Genomic DNA, 15,164 nt, shown 5'->3' on the forward strand with positions numbered 1-15,164 from the left:
TATAACCAGATAACTACTACCACAAAAATTCATTATCATATTACACGATACTCTTGAAACAATACTTTTGCGGTTACTAGTATCTGTTGCTGCATACAAATTCCCAACTTATTAACGAAAAGTTTAAAAGTAAGTATTTGCTTTGTACTGAATTATGTTCCCTAATTTGTAAAAAAATGAGCAAGGGTAAAAGTGAGAAGCTTTGTTTTGCTTTGCCTAATTCACTTTCAGTAAAATGGTGCATTGTCTTAAACCTGGCATTCTGCTCCTACAACTTTTAATAGTGTAAATCTGGCTTTGTTATAAAGCTTTGTGGATTAGAAATCTTCAGTACATATAAATCTTCAATCAGGAATGTATATATCTCTCTTATACAAACTGCAAAATCAACTCAAGCCTTGCAAATCAAAAATCTTGAATACATATACGTAGTGAGCCAGGAGAATATATATCACTTAAAGGAATCAGAAAATCAACTCAGTTGATATCACAGCTGTTTAAAGCTTGGGAAGTTGAGACCAAATTAGTAAATAAAATGTATACATTTATGTTTCTGTCAGAAAGGTACAATTTACACTGGAATTTACATTCTGTTTTCTTAGAGCTTCAAAGACAAGGTAAGGCAAGACTCTTACAGAAAAAGAAACAGGGTCTGAGATAAGGAAAAATTCCCCCAAGGCCAGGTGTCTTGGCAGTGTGGTCCTGTCAAAATCCTATACCCTGAACTCTTAAACTTTGAACAGGTAGAAAGGCAGATGATTATGAAAAACAGAGAATAACAGAGAACCTAAAGGAGCCAGGCAGTGCAACCAGAGAGGCAGCGGATCCCGGTCACATGCTCCAAGCTTCCCTCCCACATTCCTCTCCTAATTGTCAGCAGTGCAGGAACCAGCTCAGCAAATCAGACCCTCAGAGCCTACAGATGTTTCTCTGTGTGGATAATTCCCTGGCAAATAATAATATGTTGCACTTTTACACTGCATTTAACTTTTCAAAGTGCTCTCACCTCATATATTATCTCCTCCCCTGTTTGCAAAGCAGGAACCAACTTAGCAAAACAGAGACCCCAGTGACTACAGCTAACTGTGAAGTAGGGTATTTCAGCCCCAAATCATAAGCTTGCATTTTCCTTTGCATTTAACTTTTCAAAGGGCCTATTTTTATTTATTTATTTATTTATTTATTTATTTATTTATTTATTTATTTATTATTTTTTGAGACAGAATGTCACTCTGTTGCTCAGGCTGGAGTGCAGTGCCACGATCTCAGCTCACTGCAACCTCCACCTCTAGGGCTCAAGTGATTCTCCTGCCTCAGCCTCCTGAGTAGCTGGGATTATAGGCACCCACCACCCACACTCGGCGAATTTTCTATTTTTAGTAGAGCTGGGGTTTCACCACGTTGGCCAAGCTGATCTCAAACTGTTGACCTCAAGTGATCCGCCCACGTAGGCCTCCCAAAGTGCTGGGATTATAGGCATGAACCACCGCACCCAGCCAGAGTCTATTATTTAATTGCATCTTCATGACAACCCTTCGAAAGCAACCAGGCAGACAGACACACGCTCGGTTTCCCTGTAGATGAGGACATGCAGCTGGGGTGGGGTGGGGTGGGGGGTGGGGAGCAAGAGGATCACCACGTCCTCTCCTAGCAAGTACAGGACTTTGTGGAAGCCCTGATCCAGCCCACGACTTCATAGAGCCTCTCTTACTGGAGATTAGTTACATAAGGATACCTGGTGAGAGTTCATTATAAGTAGTATTAGGTTTTATATCAGTACATTCACTTAAAATGAATTCAACTGTTCTTAAAATCCATTGCTTCATCGAAGTAACTAAACAGGTTTAAATACCCTGAAGCCAAACAACTTTCTATAAAAGATGAAGTCTCCTCCAATCTTCTTCCCCTCCCTCCACCCCCGTCCTTTCCCTTCTTTTAAAGGAAATATAAGAGTGTTAGATCAGGGACTACTAAAATAACATTTTATGTCAGGAAAATGCCATTGATTGGTCCCAAGGGTGTGATAGGGTCCTGCCAGTCTGAAAGATTGTGTCTTATCAGAGCTCCTAAAAGCATTATCTAAAATTACAAGTATATCTTTTAAACCACTTAAGGTCTCGAACACTGATTTGAATTTCTTTCCTTTGAAGAAGGAAAAACAAATGCATAGAGTGAGAAAGCTTTGGTACCAACTTAAAATTGTCAATGAAACAAAAACCTGGCCTATACCATAGAAACCCATGGCCTGAAGCTGCCCGGGAAAGTGTTTATCTGTTTTGCATCAAGCACATTCATTAAATATGTGCAAAGCCAGAAGAAATACAAAATGACAGGGGTCATTGATTATAAGGTTGACACGCCCATCCCTTCCTCAGACTTCTAAACATAGAAGGAGGAATTAAATTAGTGGTGAAGGTGTGTTTTTAAATGAGATTTTTTTTTACGTGGAGTGTTATTTCGAGGAGAGGACCCTTAAGACTGCAGGAAATGGCTGAAAAAAAAAAACACAAGGATTACTGTTGAAAGGCTAATAGTAATCTGTTTGCTTTTTAAAAATACCTGGAAAACAAAAATGCCTGTGTCCTGTTCTACCTTTAACACCTGATGGCCCTTTTGCCTTGGCTCAGTGTAGGACAGTGTGGCCCATTATCATCCCAGGAAAGAAAGCCCATTGAAGTTCACCACTGGGGCAGCCAGCCTGCAGGAAGCCACACTGCCTGAAGAAGTCCTAAGTCAAAACTGACATCTGAGGCTGATCACCTGAACGGCAGAAGGAAAACTTTGTTGAAGGTTTTCTAATTATAGAGATGTGGACAAGCTGATTAAAAATGGGAAGGAGTGGAGTGTTTTGTTAGTGAATGCTCTAGAAGGAAACATGGACCCTTTCAGCCGCAGGAGTTGGAGAAAAGAGGCCACATTGCAGGTGAAACTTTGAAAGAGTGTGAACTAAGCCCTCCTGCAGTCCAAGGGACAGGGTAATAAGGGTGTTAACAGACATTGTTGCAGAACAGCGTGAGCCCTCTCAACCAATGTGCTGTTCCTGGCACCTTGACTATTCAATAAAACAAACAAAATAGAGAGGGGGAGCAAGGCAGGGGCCCAGCGTAAACCGTACTTTTACTAAATTACTAACTTTTCTGGTCAAGCGGACAGATTTGATTGATGTGGTTCACTGTTCCAAAACTAATTAGTGAAAGGTAAGTAATTTATTCAGCTAAAGTGCATATTAAAAATAAATCGACAAATGGGATCTCATTAAACTAAAGAGCTTCTGCACAGCAAAAGAAACTATCATCAGAGTGAACAGACAACCTACAGAATGGGAGAAAATTTTTGCAACCTACTCATCTGACAAAGGGCTAATATCCAGAATCTACAATGAACTCAAACAAATTTACAAGAAAAAAACAAACAACCCCATCAAAAAGTGGGCAGAGGACATGAACAGACACTTCTCAAAAGAAGACATTTATGCAGCCAAAAAACACATGAAGAAATGCTCATCATCACTGGCCATCAGAGAAATGCAAATCAAAACCACAGTGAGATACCATCTCACACCAGTTAGAATGGCCATCATTAAAAAATCTGGAAACAACAGGTGCTAGAGAGGATGTGGAGAAATAGGAACACTTTTACACTGTTGGTGGGACTGTAAACTAGTTCAACCATTGTGGAAGTCAGTGTGGCGATTCCTCAGGGATCTAGAACTAGAAATACCATTTGACCCAGCCATCCCATTACTGGGTATATACCCAAAGGACTATAAATCATGCTGCTATAAAGACACATGCACACGTATGTTTATTGCGGCACTATTCACAATAGCAAAGAGTTGGAACCAACCCAAATGTCCAACAACGATAGACTGGATTAAGAAAATGTGGCACATATACACCATGGAATACTATGCAGCCATAAAAAATGATGAGTTCGTCTCCTTTGTAGGGACATGGATGAAACTGGAAAACATCATTCTCAGTAAACTATCGCAAGGACAAAAAACCAAACACCGCATGTTCTCACTCATAGGTGGGAATTGAACAATGAGAACTCATGGACACAGGAAGGGGAACATCACACTCCGGGGACTGTTGTGGGGTGGGGGGAGGGGGGAGGGACAGCATTAGGAGATACACCTAATGCTAAATGACGAGTTAATGGGTGCAGGAAATCAACATGGCACATGGATACATATGTAACAAATCTGCACATTGTGCACATGCACCCTAAAACCCTAAAGTATAATAAAAAAAAAAATAATAAAAAAAAAATAAAATAAAAATAAAGCAACGTAACTAGCATGGCTCCAGGAGGTCCCTTTCCAGCACTGAACGGCATCACCCATGAAGATTCACAGCAGCCATTCTTCTTTAAGCTGTCATTGTTCTTGCACCGAATGATGTCTAAATGGTGTTCATGAGTAGCATGTTGAAATGGTTGCACGCAAGTTGTTTAGAAATGTTCCCGAGGTATCATCTGCCCCTAGTTGTGTGAATTTACATGACTTCATCAGAGCTGAATTAGGCTAACATTTAAGTGTTTTCATTTTCACATGATCGTAACATTCCAGGGACGGAAATTAGGGCCCAGGCGGACCACTTGAGGTCAGGGGTTCACGACCACCCTGGCCAACATGGTGAAACCCCATCTCTATTAAAAATACAAAAATTAGCCAGGTGTGGTAGCACAGGCTGAACAATAACTGTTTTGGCATTGTGTGAACTCTTAGCTCCAAAGTGGAATATCTTAACCTTCAATAGGAGGAGAAAATTAACTTGCAAACTCTGACTTTATATTGTGCAATAGATTTGCACATTAATTCACAGATTACAAATCTTACCAACATCACTAGCAGACTCTTGAAGCTTTGGTTCCATAGAACTGCCAATGTCAGCTTTTTTATGTAGGTCAACTTTGTCAGTTAAGAAGATATTAAAATAACATATCTATCCCAGTATTGGAAGTTAGCAGAGCTGAATTCCTGTCCTGATCAGCAACTAACTCGCCATGTGACCTTTGTTTATTTGTTTAATCTCTTTAGGCCTCCAGTACCTAATATATATATAAATTTTGCCATAACCACTTCATTTTTTTCTTAAAATCAATTCACTTCTTTTTCCTTATCCAGGTAAAGGGGGTACTTTATAACCCTAACATAAATGGAAACCCAGTGTCACTAGCAATCATTAGAAGGTTTGTATAAAAACAACATGTGCCTGGTTATCAGTAGTACTTTCCCTCACTACCAAGTTATCCTTTAAGAAACAGGGGCTATTTTTGTATTCTAGTCTTTTCTTAAAATTGTTTTTCACATTTGAATAATAAAATACTGTTTTGGGGCCGGGTATGGTGGCTCACGCCTATAATCCCAGAACTTGGGGAGCCCGAGGTGGGAGGATCACCTGAGGTCAGGGGTTCGAGACCAGCCTGGCCAACATGGTGAAACCCCATCTCTACTAAACATACAAAAAATAGCTGGGAGTGGTAGTACATGCCTGTAATCCCAGCTACTTGTGAGGCTAAGGCATGAGAATCACTTGAACCCATGAGGCGGAGGTCGCAGTGAGCTGAGACTGAGTTATTGCATGCCAGCCTGGGCAACAGAGTGAGACTCTGTCTCAATCAATCGATCAATCAATCAATACTGTAATACTGTTTTGGAAAAAACACTACCCTAAAACAATCTGAATTAATACTAGTTTGTGACGCTTTTGGAGACAACTTGATGAGATCATTACTATAAAAGGGAAGAGGGTGTCAGAGAAAATTAACATAGATTCAGTCATTAGTCTTGGAAGTTATGACCTTATCATTTGTATTTTAGGATGTCATTGTTAACAGTCCTTTTAAAGATCACTTTAAAAAAACAATATAGAAAAGTGGTTATGTTGTGGAGATCACAAATATATAAATATATAAATGTGGAAATGTTGACTTGCTGTAGAGAATTTACAAATAGAGATTTGTTTGTGGTTTGAAATAAAATTTATAGGGACAGCATCACATAGGTACAAGAAGTGTTGTGCCTTAAAATAACCTAGATAACAAGTACAATTATGTGCTCTGGAAAGCTGAAAGAATTCTGAAATCATCTCTTGAGTGATGAGAAAGACACAGATCAAAGATGCCTACAGAAAATATAAAATTAAGTTGCTTAACATAAATGTGGGTGGTAAAAATATACAATATAGCTAAATCAGTGTGCCTAGTATAACATCTCATTTTAGGTATTTTATAAATTTAGTAGTTTGATTCTTTCACCGCGATCCCTAAATGCTTACATGTTCCATTTGGCCAAAAGAAAAAAGTAGATCTCACTGAAAAAAGTGCAGATTATTCTGGCTTGCCTTAGGCTCAGGCTTCTCCCTATAAGCTGAATGTGTACAATGAAATAAATAAAACAATTGCCATAAAAAAAAATCTAGCAAGATACCAACTGTGAGCCTGAGGCTGCTTCCTCTTTCTTAAATGACAAATTAGCACCAAGCCGATTTTCTCTCTGAGGTCATCGAAAGGACTGAAACTTTTCTCACTATGTGAGTTTCTGTCCATTGACTTCCTTAGAAATCTTGCATGCCATCAGCAGAGTGGGAGTCAGTTCAAGGGGACCCCCATAAGGGATCTGTCTGTAGCATCCACTCCAGCATAAACATTCGGTGATTCTAAGAAGCACAAAGCAGCCCCATCATCAAAGGACATGACTCAGATTTTATAGGCTAGGGTGTTTAATCTGTTGCTTTCTCATACTACTGGCTGAAGTCTGGCAAGATTATTTCACCAGTACCATGTACTACCTTTCATTTGTCCTGTCACAAAAAGCCTGGGCCAGGCTTCCATCCCCACTACCTGTCTCCTCTCTGTTCACCTGTTCTTGTCCCATTTAAACATTTATAGTCCAAGATAACAGAGCAGACAACTTGCGTAAGGAGAAGAATTGGCTGAGTGTGCATGAGCCGCTGCAAGCCTGTCAGCTACCTGGCTCCAGGCGGCCTTTCCCATGACAGCTTTACGGCCGACACTAAAGAAGAATCAATATGAGGGCAAGGGGTTGACATTTCATTTTCTAAAAAGTGATCCATTGAGGACCAATCACCAAGCACTGTTTATCAGCCTTGGGAAGTGACATTTTTTTTTTTAATGGGGGAGAAGGGACAGGAATCATCACTAGGTAACTCGACAGGCTCAGTTCTCTAAGGTGGGGACTCATAATTGGAAATTTGATGCATCCTGCTATCAATCCTGCCTTATATAATAAAGTGATCAATAAAAGCAGAGAGGAAATTAAGTCATCAAGCTTAAGGATGCTATTTTCCGTAGTCATGGCTTTTAACAAACTTGTCTCCCCGCATTACATTTTCATGTGTTTTTCCTTTCTTTTCATCAAAGCCAATGTTTTAAGCAGAACATCCAAAGGAAACTTACAATGAGGTGACTTATTTCTCATTACTCCAGTTTGACTGCTGTATTTAGGGCCACTTATACCAAAAAACAAAAAAGCAAAGTAAATCTAAAGCAAAGCTGGACTACAACTAGAGAATGTTTCCAGTCAAGTCAAAGAGATGGTCAAGACACATGGCAAGGCCTACTTTCTGCAGAGAAGTGCTCTGAGCATCCTAGGCTGCTGAATTTTTATCAAATATTTTTAGAGGTGGAGATATTTAATGAATTGTATCTGTTTTTAAACCTTTAAACATCTTTATTTTCTAACAACCAAGATTATTTCTGTATACTGTGAACATTTCAGACACAGGAATATGTAATTATAAAATCAAAAAAGCACACATAATTCCTATACACTCCCCCACATGCTCCATGCTTCCCACCATCAGATGGATATATACTAATGCATACAGTTCTCAGTGGTTATAAGCACAGCATGTGTACATATACAAAACTAAATGGCAATGTACAAGAAAGAGGGTCATCTTGATTGGCTTTCACAATCAAATACCAGGGAAGGAAAGAACAGTGGGAATTCAAAATCTATGCAGGCCAACCTTAAGTTTCCAAAGGTTGAGATATACTGCTGTTTGGAATATAGAGGGCATGCCAATGTCTATATGTTTTTGTATGTGTGTGTATTAAAGAAACAGAAATGAGAATTTATTGTGGATTTAACATCAAGATTTGACTCATCACTCTAATCAAACATACCTATTCATAGATTGTGCATCAAAAGCAATGAACACAATGTAAAATAGATGCCTGTACAGAACGTGTTGTTCTATACTGTGTTATGTTAAGAATGAACATAATTGGTCCCTGTATACCAGAACACTTTGGAGAGTGAGGGTGGGAGCATGATATTAAGAAATATATGACCGGGCACGGTGGCTCATGCCTGTAATCCCAGCACTTTGGGAAGCTGAGGCAGGTGGATCACTTGAGGTCAGGAGTTTGAGCCCAGCCTGGCCAACATGGTGAAACCTTGTCTCTACTAAAAATACAAAAATTAGCTGCCGGGTGTGGTGGCGTGTGCCTGTAATCCCAGCTACTCAGGAGGGTGAGACAGGAGAATTGCTTGAACCCAGGAGGCAGAAGTTGCAGTGACCCGAGATCGTGCCACTGCACTTCCAGCCTGGGCAACAGAGCAAGACTCCGTCTCGGGAAAAAAAAAAAAAGAAATACATGTACCAACTGGGACAATCCAGGCAAACTAGATTATATGGTCATCACTCTAATTATAATGTATATCAGAGGAAAGTAAAAGCATTGTGGCTTGCCCAGGCCAGTGGAAATAGCCAAAGGCATTGCTATGACATTGGTGAGATCATCAGTAGGCAGAGAGGGACAATGCAACAGACACTGGCCTGAGAGCCAAGCACAGCTATTGGTGGGGCCAGTAGAAGCTCAGCCTACCACTATGGCAGTGCGACGACCTTGGGCAAGAATTACTTCTTTCCTAGGACTACTTCCCTCTTCTAGAGAATGAAAAGCTTTACATTTAAGAGGATCCTTTTGACATCCCCAGGCTTAGCCCTTTTTTTCACCAACAGCCCCATCTTGTGAAACAGTTGATGGTATATGGGGATGCAGATCAGGGAAGAGGCAGATTCTTACACATAAAAGAGAAAGAAGGCCCAGATGCAGGGCACATATCAATGACCACTCCTCTGGAGCCTCTGGGCAGGCGATGGGAGTAAGTAAATGGAGACCAAAACAGTAAGAAAAACTGGTTCAAAAGAAGATGCTGCCAATCTGTTGTTATTTCTCTCTCCTTTTTAGATTATTTTTTAAGTTATCAAGTCAGATTGTAAGTACTTAGAGGATAAGGACTCAGATGTTTCAGGTTCATTTCCAAGAGCAATGGCATGCCCACGATTTGCTCAAGGGATAATCTCTAGAAATCCCTTGCTTCTCTGGAAATGCTGATGGCCTTTCCTGGCGGAAGACTGAATGTGAAGTACCCATTTCTTTGCTTTAGTGACCATTACTGTTAACCAAAATCATGCTGAAGCACCTCCTGTGTGCTGTATTATCTATTTTGCATATCAAAATTCTCCTGTCAATAAACCTTTGAGGCAGATAATAATTATCTCTATTTTAGAGAATAGAAATAAAGACTCAAAAAGGTTTATGTAGTAGTAGCTGGCAAATGGCAGAGCTCAAAATTGGGGCCCAAGTTTTATAGGGCTTTTTCTTGCCTTTGGCAGTGAGTCCAGGCTTAAGACAGGGATAAACGTAACACCTGGCAGCTTAAAGCACCTAGAAATCTCCCACTGGCTTGCTCTTCAGCTTTGTTTCCTACAATTAGCTGGGTCCTTCCGGACCTCTCAGCCTGCCACCAGGGTACAGCTAGCAGCTTTGGCAGGGGTGTGGGAAGATCAAAGCAACAAGGAGGAAACTTGGGATGCAGAATTCATGTTTATGATGCAATCAAAAGCCTTAGCTCTGTGTGGAGGAGAAAAAAACCATCATAAACACTGGGAAGGTCGGGGGCTGCACAGTGAGTGGCTTCAGTGCTTACCTCCGGCTGATGACAAAAGCTGCAATGAGAATTACCACCAGCACCACACTGCCTGAGACAGAGACCAGAAGGACTGTGGAGTTGGCCCCATCTCCAATGATCCGGGAAGGCACTGGGAATGACAATTACATAACGGTCACCTTTGGGAAAGTCTTAGGAGGTAGAACTTCTGAATGGGTCACAGTTCTCAATGTTCCGAAGCCACTTGGAGAGAGAAAGACACTTGCACATTTCAGAAAGGACAGCAGTTTTGAATATACCTCCTTCCCCAAGAGCTATCAAAAACCTGCCTATTTTTGCCTAGTTCAAAAGCCACTTCCTCCTTGTACCCTTGCTGGATAATTTCAAAGGATGTCAATCCCCTTCAGATTCAATTCTACTTTCCCTTCTGCTTTTCTTTTCATTCTTATTTAGTAATTTGTGAACAAAATTTCTTTCTTAAAGTCAAAAATCTATCATCTTTTTATCAAACATGCCCAATTTGGGTTCATTAATTACCCGGATGGAGGTATCTGACACTAACTGCTTGTTCATGGGTAGGCCCCTCTTAAGCACTTTAAATTTAGTCAACCAGTCAATCCAATCCAACTCACAATGTTTAAAGATTTGATATGTTTGTCCAAAGAGTCTTTAAAAAAAAAAAAAAAGCTTATCTAACTTGATTTAAATGATTCTTAGAAATAAGTAGGGGAAAAATATTTTTGGCACCTTCTTTAATCTTCTCAGGGAGAAAATTCCCTATATTAATGTAGGGTAGCTATGTAACCCTCAATTTGTCAGTTCAGTAATCCCATTTTTCATGCTTTATAGAAGGCTCAAAACAAGAGAAAAATAGGCAACATTTTTCATTCATAGGAAAAGACAAATCAGATAGTATTTCGAAAATGCTTTTCTCTAAATCACTTGAAGTTTTCTAAGTTACAGACATTGGCTAACTTATTTCAAGCCATGTTCATTGCAGCAAAATGTTTGCCTAACCAAAAATTACAGACAACTCCTTAGATTTCACTGTAATGGCATTCACCTGTATTATAAAAATAGCCTCAGAAGTGACTGAGTCTCGGTGGTCCTTGTTACCTGTGTTGGTTGTGACCTCCAAGGGCTCACTGAAGTCTCCATAGCCAGCTGCTGTCCTGGCTCGCACGTGGAAAACATAGGAAGTGAGAGGGTTCAGGCCTTTGATATCTGTGTTCCTGGCAGCTGTCCGAACTATACGATAGCTTCGCTCATTCTGATCCTACATCATGGCGAGATAAAATTGGGGAAGGTGGCAAAATAAAACTCCTGCTTACTTACTAGGTGCAAGATTAAAGGAGTCAAGCCAGTCGACTCAGAAACTGAAAGTAAATGGAGACGAATAAACTCTCTGGAGCCTATATTCTCTTGGATGTTATAAGTACTATTGTTACTTCTTACTTGTTGAAAGAAATGCGAATTCAGGTATGACTGTTATTGACGCTGACCATATCCAGATCTTTCTTCCTACTCTTTTTTTTTTGAAAGGAACATTAAATGATGGTTGGTGGCTTTTCTAGCTCCACACCCAGCAATTTAAAAGAAATAACTGTGAGAAGGTCCCTTGTCTTTTTCTATTTTCTGTCTAGAAAATGTAAAATGTGTTATAACATGGTTTCAATGGAAAAATCCTGTCCCTTTTCTACTTTTAATAAGGAAGCCAATAAGTGATTATCTTTAAAAAGAAAAAGAAGACAACTGTTCATTTTCTAGACAACCTTGAATGCAAATAGCTCTCTTCAAAATTCTGTCCTTTAAGAGAGACAAGTTATTTGTAAAAATAATGCCTTTCTATAACTTTAAGAGGCTGAAGAATGTGATTTTCCTTCCCTGACTTTCTATTAAAAGTCATCAAAACCCACATCTTTATTCTGAATAGCAGTGATCTACTTAAACAGATCATTATTTCAACTGTTATGAGTCACTCTCTCTGATAGAAGGTTCATAGATTAGAACTTCTTAGCTATCTTGGTTTCCATTACTAGAAAGTAAAGATATAGTTATATTACAATACAATGTATTATCATTATTGTTATTTTCTACTTTTCAGGATAACTAAGTAAATGATAAATTTCATAATCATACTTAATCGGGAAGCAAAATGCATTTGATTTGAGGATTCGCTGATATTCCATGACTTACAACTGGCTAACACTTAAACAGAAGGGAGGGAGCAAAGGAGGAGGGGAAGGAGTCGAGGAAAGAAGGAAGAAGGGAGGCAGGGAGGGAAGGAGAAAGGAAAGAAGGAAACAAGGAAGGAAGGAAGAAAGGAAAGGAGTGTTGTTCACTCAAGTAATACCTTCTCATAATACTTGACTTCATATTCCAGGATTACCCCATTGGGCCGATCTGGTTCCAACCAAGCCAGTGCCACACTGTATCTTGTGACTTCTTTAGCCTGGACCAAAGCAATGGATGATGGTGCTGTTAGAAAAAAACAAAGGACAAAAGACATTTTCTTTAGGAAAATAAATGGTTTTGGTGGTAGCCAGAAATAATTTCATCTTATTTAAGAAAAGTGTGAAAGATTGTCTTGTCTTCCCCTTGACCATTTCACTCTTCAGTATAGAAGCATATCATTTTCATCCTTCTCTCCGGTGTATTTCTGCATGTGTTTGTCTTAAAAAGAGAATCTCTGAAGTAAAAGCCTAGTGGGCTAATAGGCCTGTAGTACCATTTCCACAGCATGTAGAGACATTTCTCATAAAAGGCTGTAGGTACAGAGAAGGCTGTCTGGTTTTTAACCTTTTGTAAGCCATGACAGCCTTTGGAAGACCTCATTTTAAGCTCAGTAAAGCTACATCTAATCCTACCTCCCAGTATTATGAGTGCCATCTTACTGTACTTTAATTTCGTACAAGCAAGAGAATGTACAAGTCTTCAATAAGTACCGTAGGGAATGCCAAAAGGCAAACAATTTATATACTTTCCAATATAAATAAAAGTACTGCTTAATTACAGTAAGAGTTCAGTCTGAACATAACCATGTAAAGAATGAATACAAATCAAGCAGTGCTGGTCTCTCTGAACACATGTGGCATTTTGCAGCTATTTTGCAAGAGCTGACATGTTGGCTTTGCCTGCTCTTTCCACTGCGAAGGACACAAAGGCAGCCCTCTAGTGGGTGTGTTATGGGGGTGGAAGGAGGGCACACTTTAGATTTATACACCCAGGCTGCCTGATGCTCACTTCTCCACTGCGGTGTTCGCGTCTCCAGCTAGCCGTTATCAGGCTCTGCTGACACTGACAATGGCTGGTACCCATGCACAATCTCCAGGGAGAAGAGAAAGCATTCATGAAATCCTTAATCTTATCTAACAAAGCTGCCCTGGAGAACCAGAGATTAGGGAGCTTCCTAACTCCAATGCATATATTCTTTTGTTCCCAAACTGGGGAAACAAACCTCAACAACTGGCCACTGAGGAAGAATAAATTAGTGCTGGGTCATCCTCCTGCCCTTTCGCAATATGTGCGTATGAATGACACCCCCTAACTCCAAGGAACAAAGATAAAAAGTAAAATACATTGTCACTGAAAATGGTATGGAAAAAGCTTCAAACCTGCTTGACCATGTCTGACAGGTATACTGATGGCAGGGAAGCCAAGCAGACACACCACAGTCACACAAGGGAGTCTTCCAGCTAAATCCGGTACAGTAGAGACTGTCTCCTGGAGGGGGTTATTTGACACCTGGCATCTCTGTTAGGGATGGTAACAGGCGCGCACACACACACACACACACACACCTCTCTATTTTTTTTTTTTCCTCTATCTCAGTCCCAAAGCTATTCCATATTGGATCTCAGGCAAAAACACAAGGGAAAGATACAGTAGATACACATGTCCTCCATCAAAGGCAATCCCAAGGTTAGTAATACCAACCCCAGTGAACAAAGCTGCATGCGGCAGACATATGGAAGCCACTGAACATCTGAGGAAAATGAAAAACGGAAATGTGCTCATTACATTCATTAAGGCCCCCTTCTCCCAACACACACACACAGGCACACACACACATACACACACACTCACATTTTCTCTTTCTTTCCTGGTTGACACAAAGCCATTGTCCAACAAAATGTAAAAAGTGACTTTGTAAAATATAGAGGTAGCAAGGAGGCTAAGAAAACTGCCTGGCTGTGGAAAGTCATTTCACTCCAGGTAATAAATATATTGCCTAACAGACCACTTTAGCATACACTCCACAAAAAGGAGCTCTTTAAACTCTGATGTTCAGGATTGAGGAATGAAACAGAAAAGTGAGGTCACTAGAAAGAAAGCAGGAGGGAGAAAAATCATAAAATTATAAAATGAACTTTCTCTCGGAAATGGTCTTGGTCAGATCCTGATAATCGACAGATTCACTGAGAAAGAATTGCCTGCCTGCCCCTGGAGTGCACTGATGAACTAAGACAGCTTCTCTCTGATTGGGTTATCATTAAACTGCTGCATATGGGAAATGAGCTTGATTTCTATTTTAGAAGTTTGGGTAGCAGTGTTCCTGTGACCATTCAAAGGGAATATGAACTCAACTAAGGTGCTTAAAAAATCTCAAGCAGGGAGTTAGCAATATAATCACATTAACTCATATAGAGTATTTCTAATGCAGCCCTACTTGGGAAGCTGATACGCATAAATGTGAAAATAAACCAACAGAGTGTACCTTGACACAGCTGTCATAAAAATGGAGAATAAGGAGAGACTGAAAGAGAAATGCAAGCAAGAATGAAGGACTAAATGAAAATAGAATGCTAGGCTGAGGGCAGTCAGAAAACTGCTGAGTAGACATTTGTCTTTCATACCTACTAGAGAAATAAATGCAACCAAGGAAAAGTAGAATACATAGATCTAATTCACAAAAAGTATTATGTTGTATGGCTGTAAAGTCTAAATTCTTTATTGATCAGATGTTCTTCAGAAGAGCATGTTATCAGGGCACAATGACACAAGCAATCCATGACCAAGTGAGGTTGGGAAATGTACCTAAAACATACAACTGCATTGTATGTGGAGAGCTTACCTTCTCTAGTAAGAAGGAGTGTGAGAAAATCTGGGCTTTGCCATACTGCCACTTTGGAAAGGAGGCAACTTGGATGTTCTCCACATCATAAGCCACATATGGGCTTTTCCCTCACCCTTTCTACCCCATTTCCAAAACAGCCTTCAACTTCACATCTGG

General features: G+C 40.0%; 1 protein-coding gene across 3 annotated transcripts in view; it reads right to left on the bottom strand.

Moving 5' to 3' along the window:
* EPHA4 (EPH receptor A4) overlaps positions 1 to 15,164 on the bottom strand; it is a 156,904-nt gene that overhangs the window by 28,807 nt on the left and 112,933 nt on the right. For all 3 annotated transcript variants that reach the window (XM_055290771.2, XM_063645726.1, XM_055290772.2), the window contains exons 6-8: positions 12,285 to 12,409; positions 11,048 to 11,207; positions 9,971 to 10,082 (exon numbers count right to left, since the gene is read on the bottom strand). In XM_055290771.2, the coding sequence (XP_055146746.1) occupies positions 9,971 to 10,082; positions 11,048 to 11,207; positions 12,285 to 12,409 (397 nt within the window). The remainder of the gene's footprint in view (positions 1 to 9,970; positions 10,083 to 11,047; positions 11,208 to 12,284; positions 12,410 to 15,164) is intronic.

Source organism: Symphalangus syndactylus, chromosome 8, assembly GCF_028878055.3.
Source record: "Symphalangus syndactylus isolate Jambi chromosome 8, NHGRI_mSymSyn1-v2.1_pri, whole genome shotgun sequence".
Classification (NCBI taxonomy): Eukaryota; Metazoa; Chordata; class Mammalia; order Primates; family Hylobatidae; genus Symphalangus; species Symphalangus syndactylus.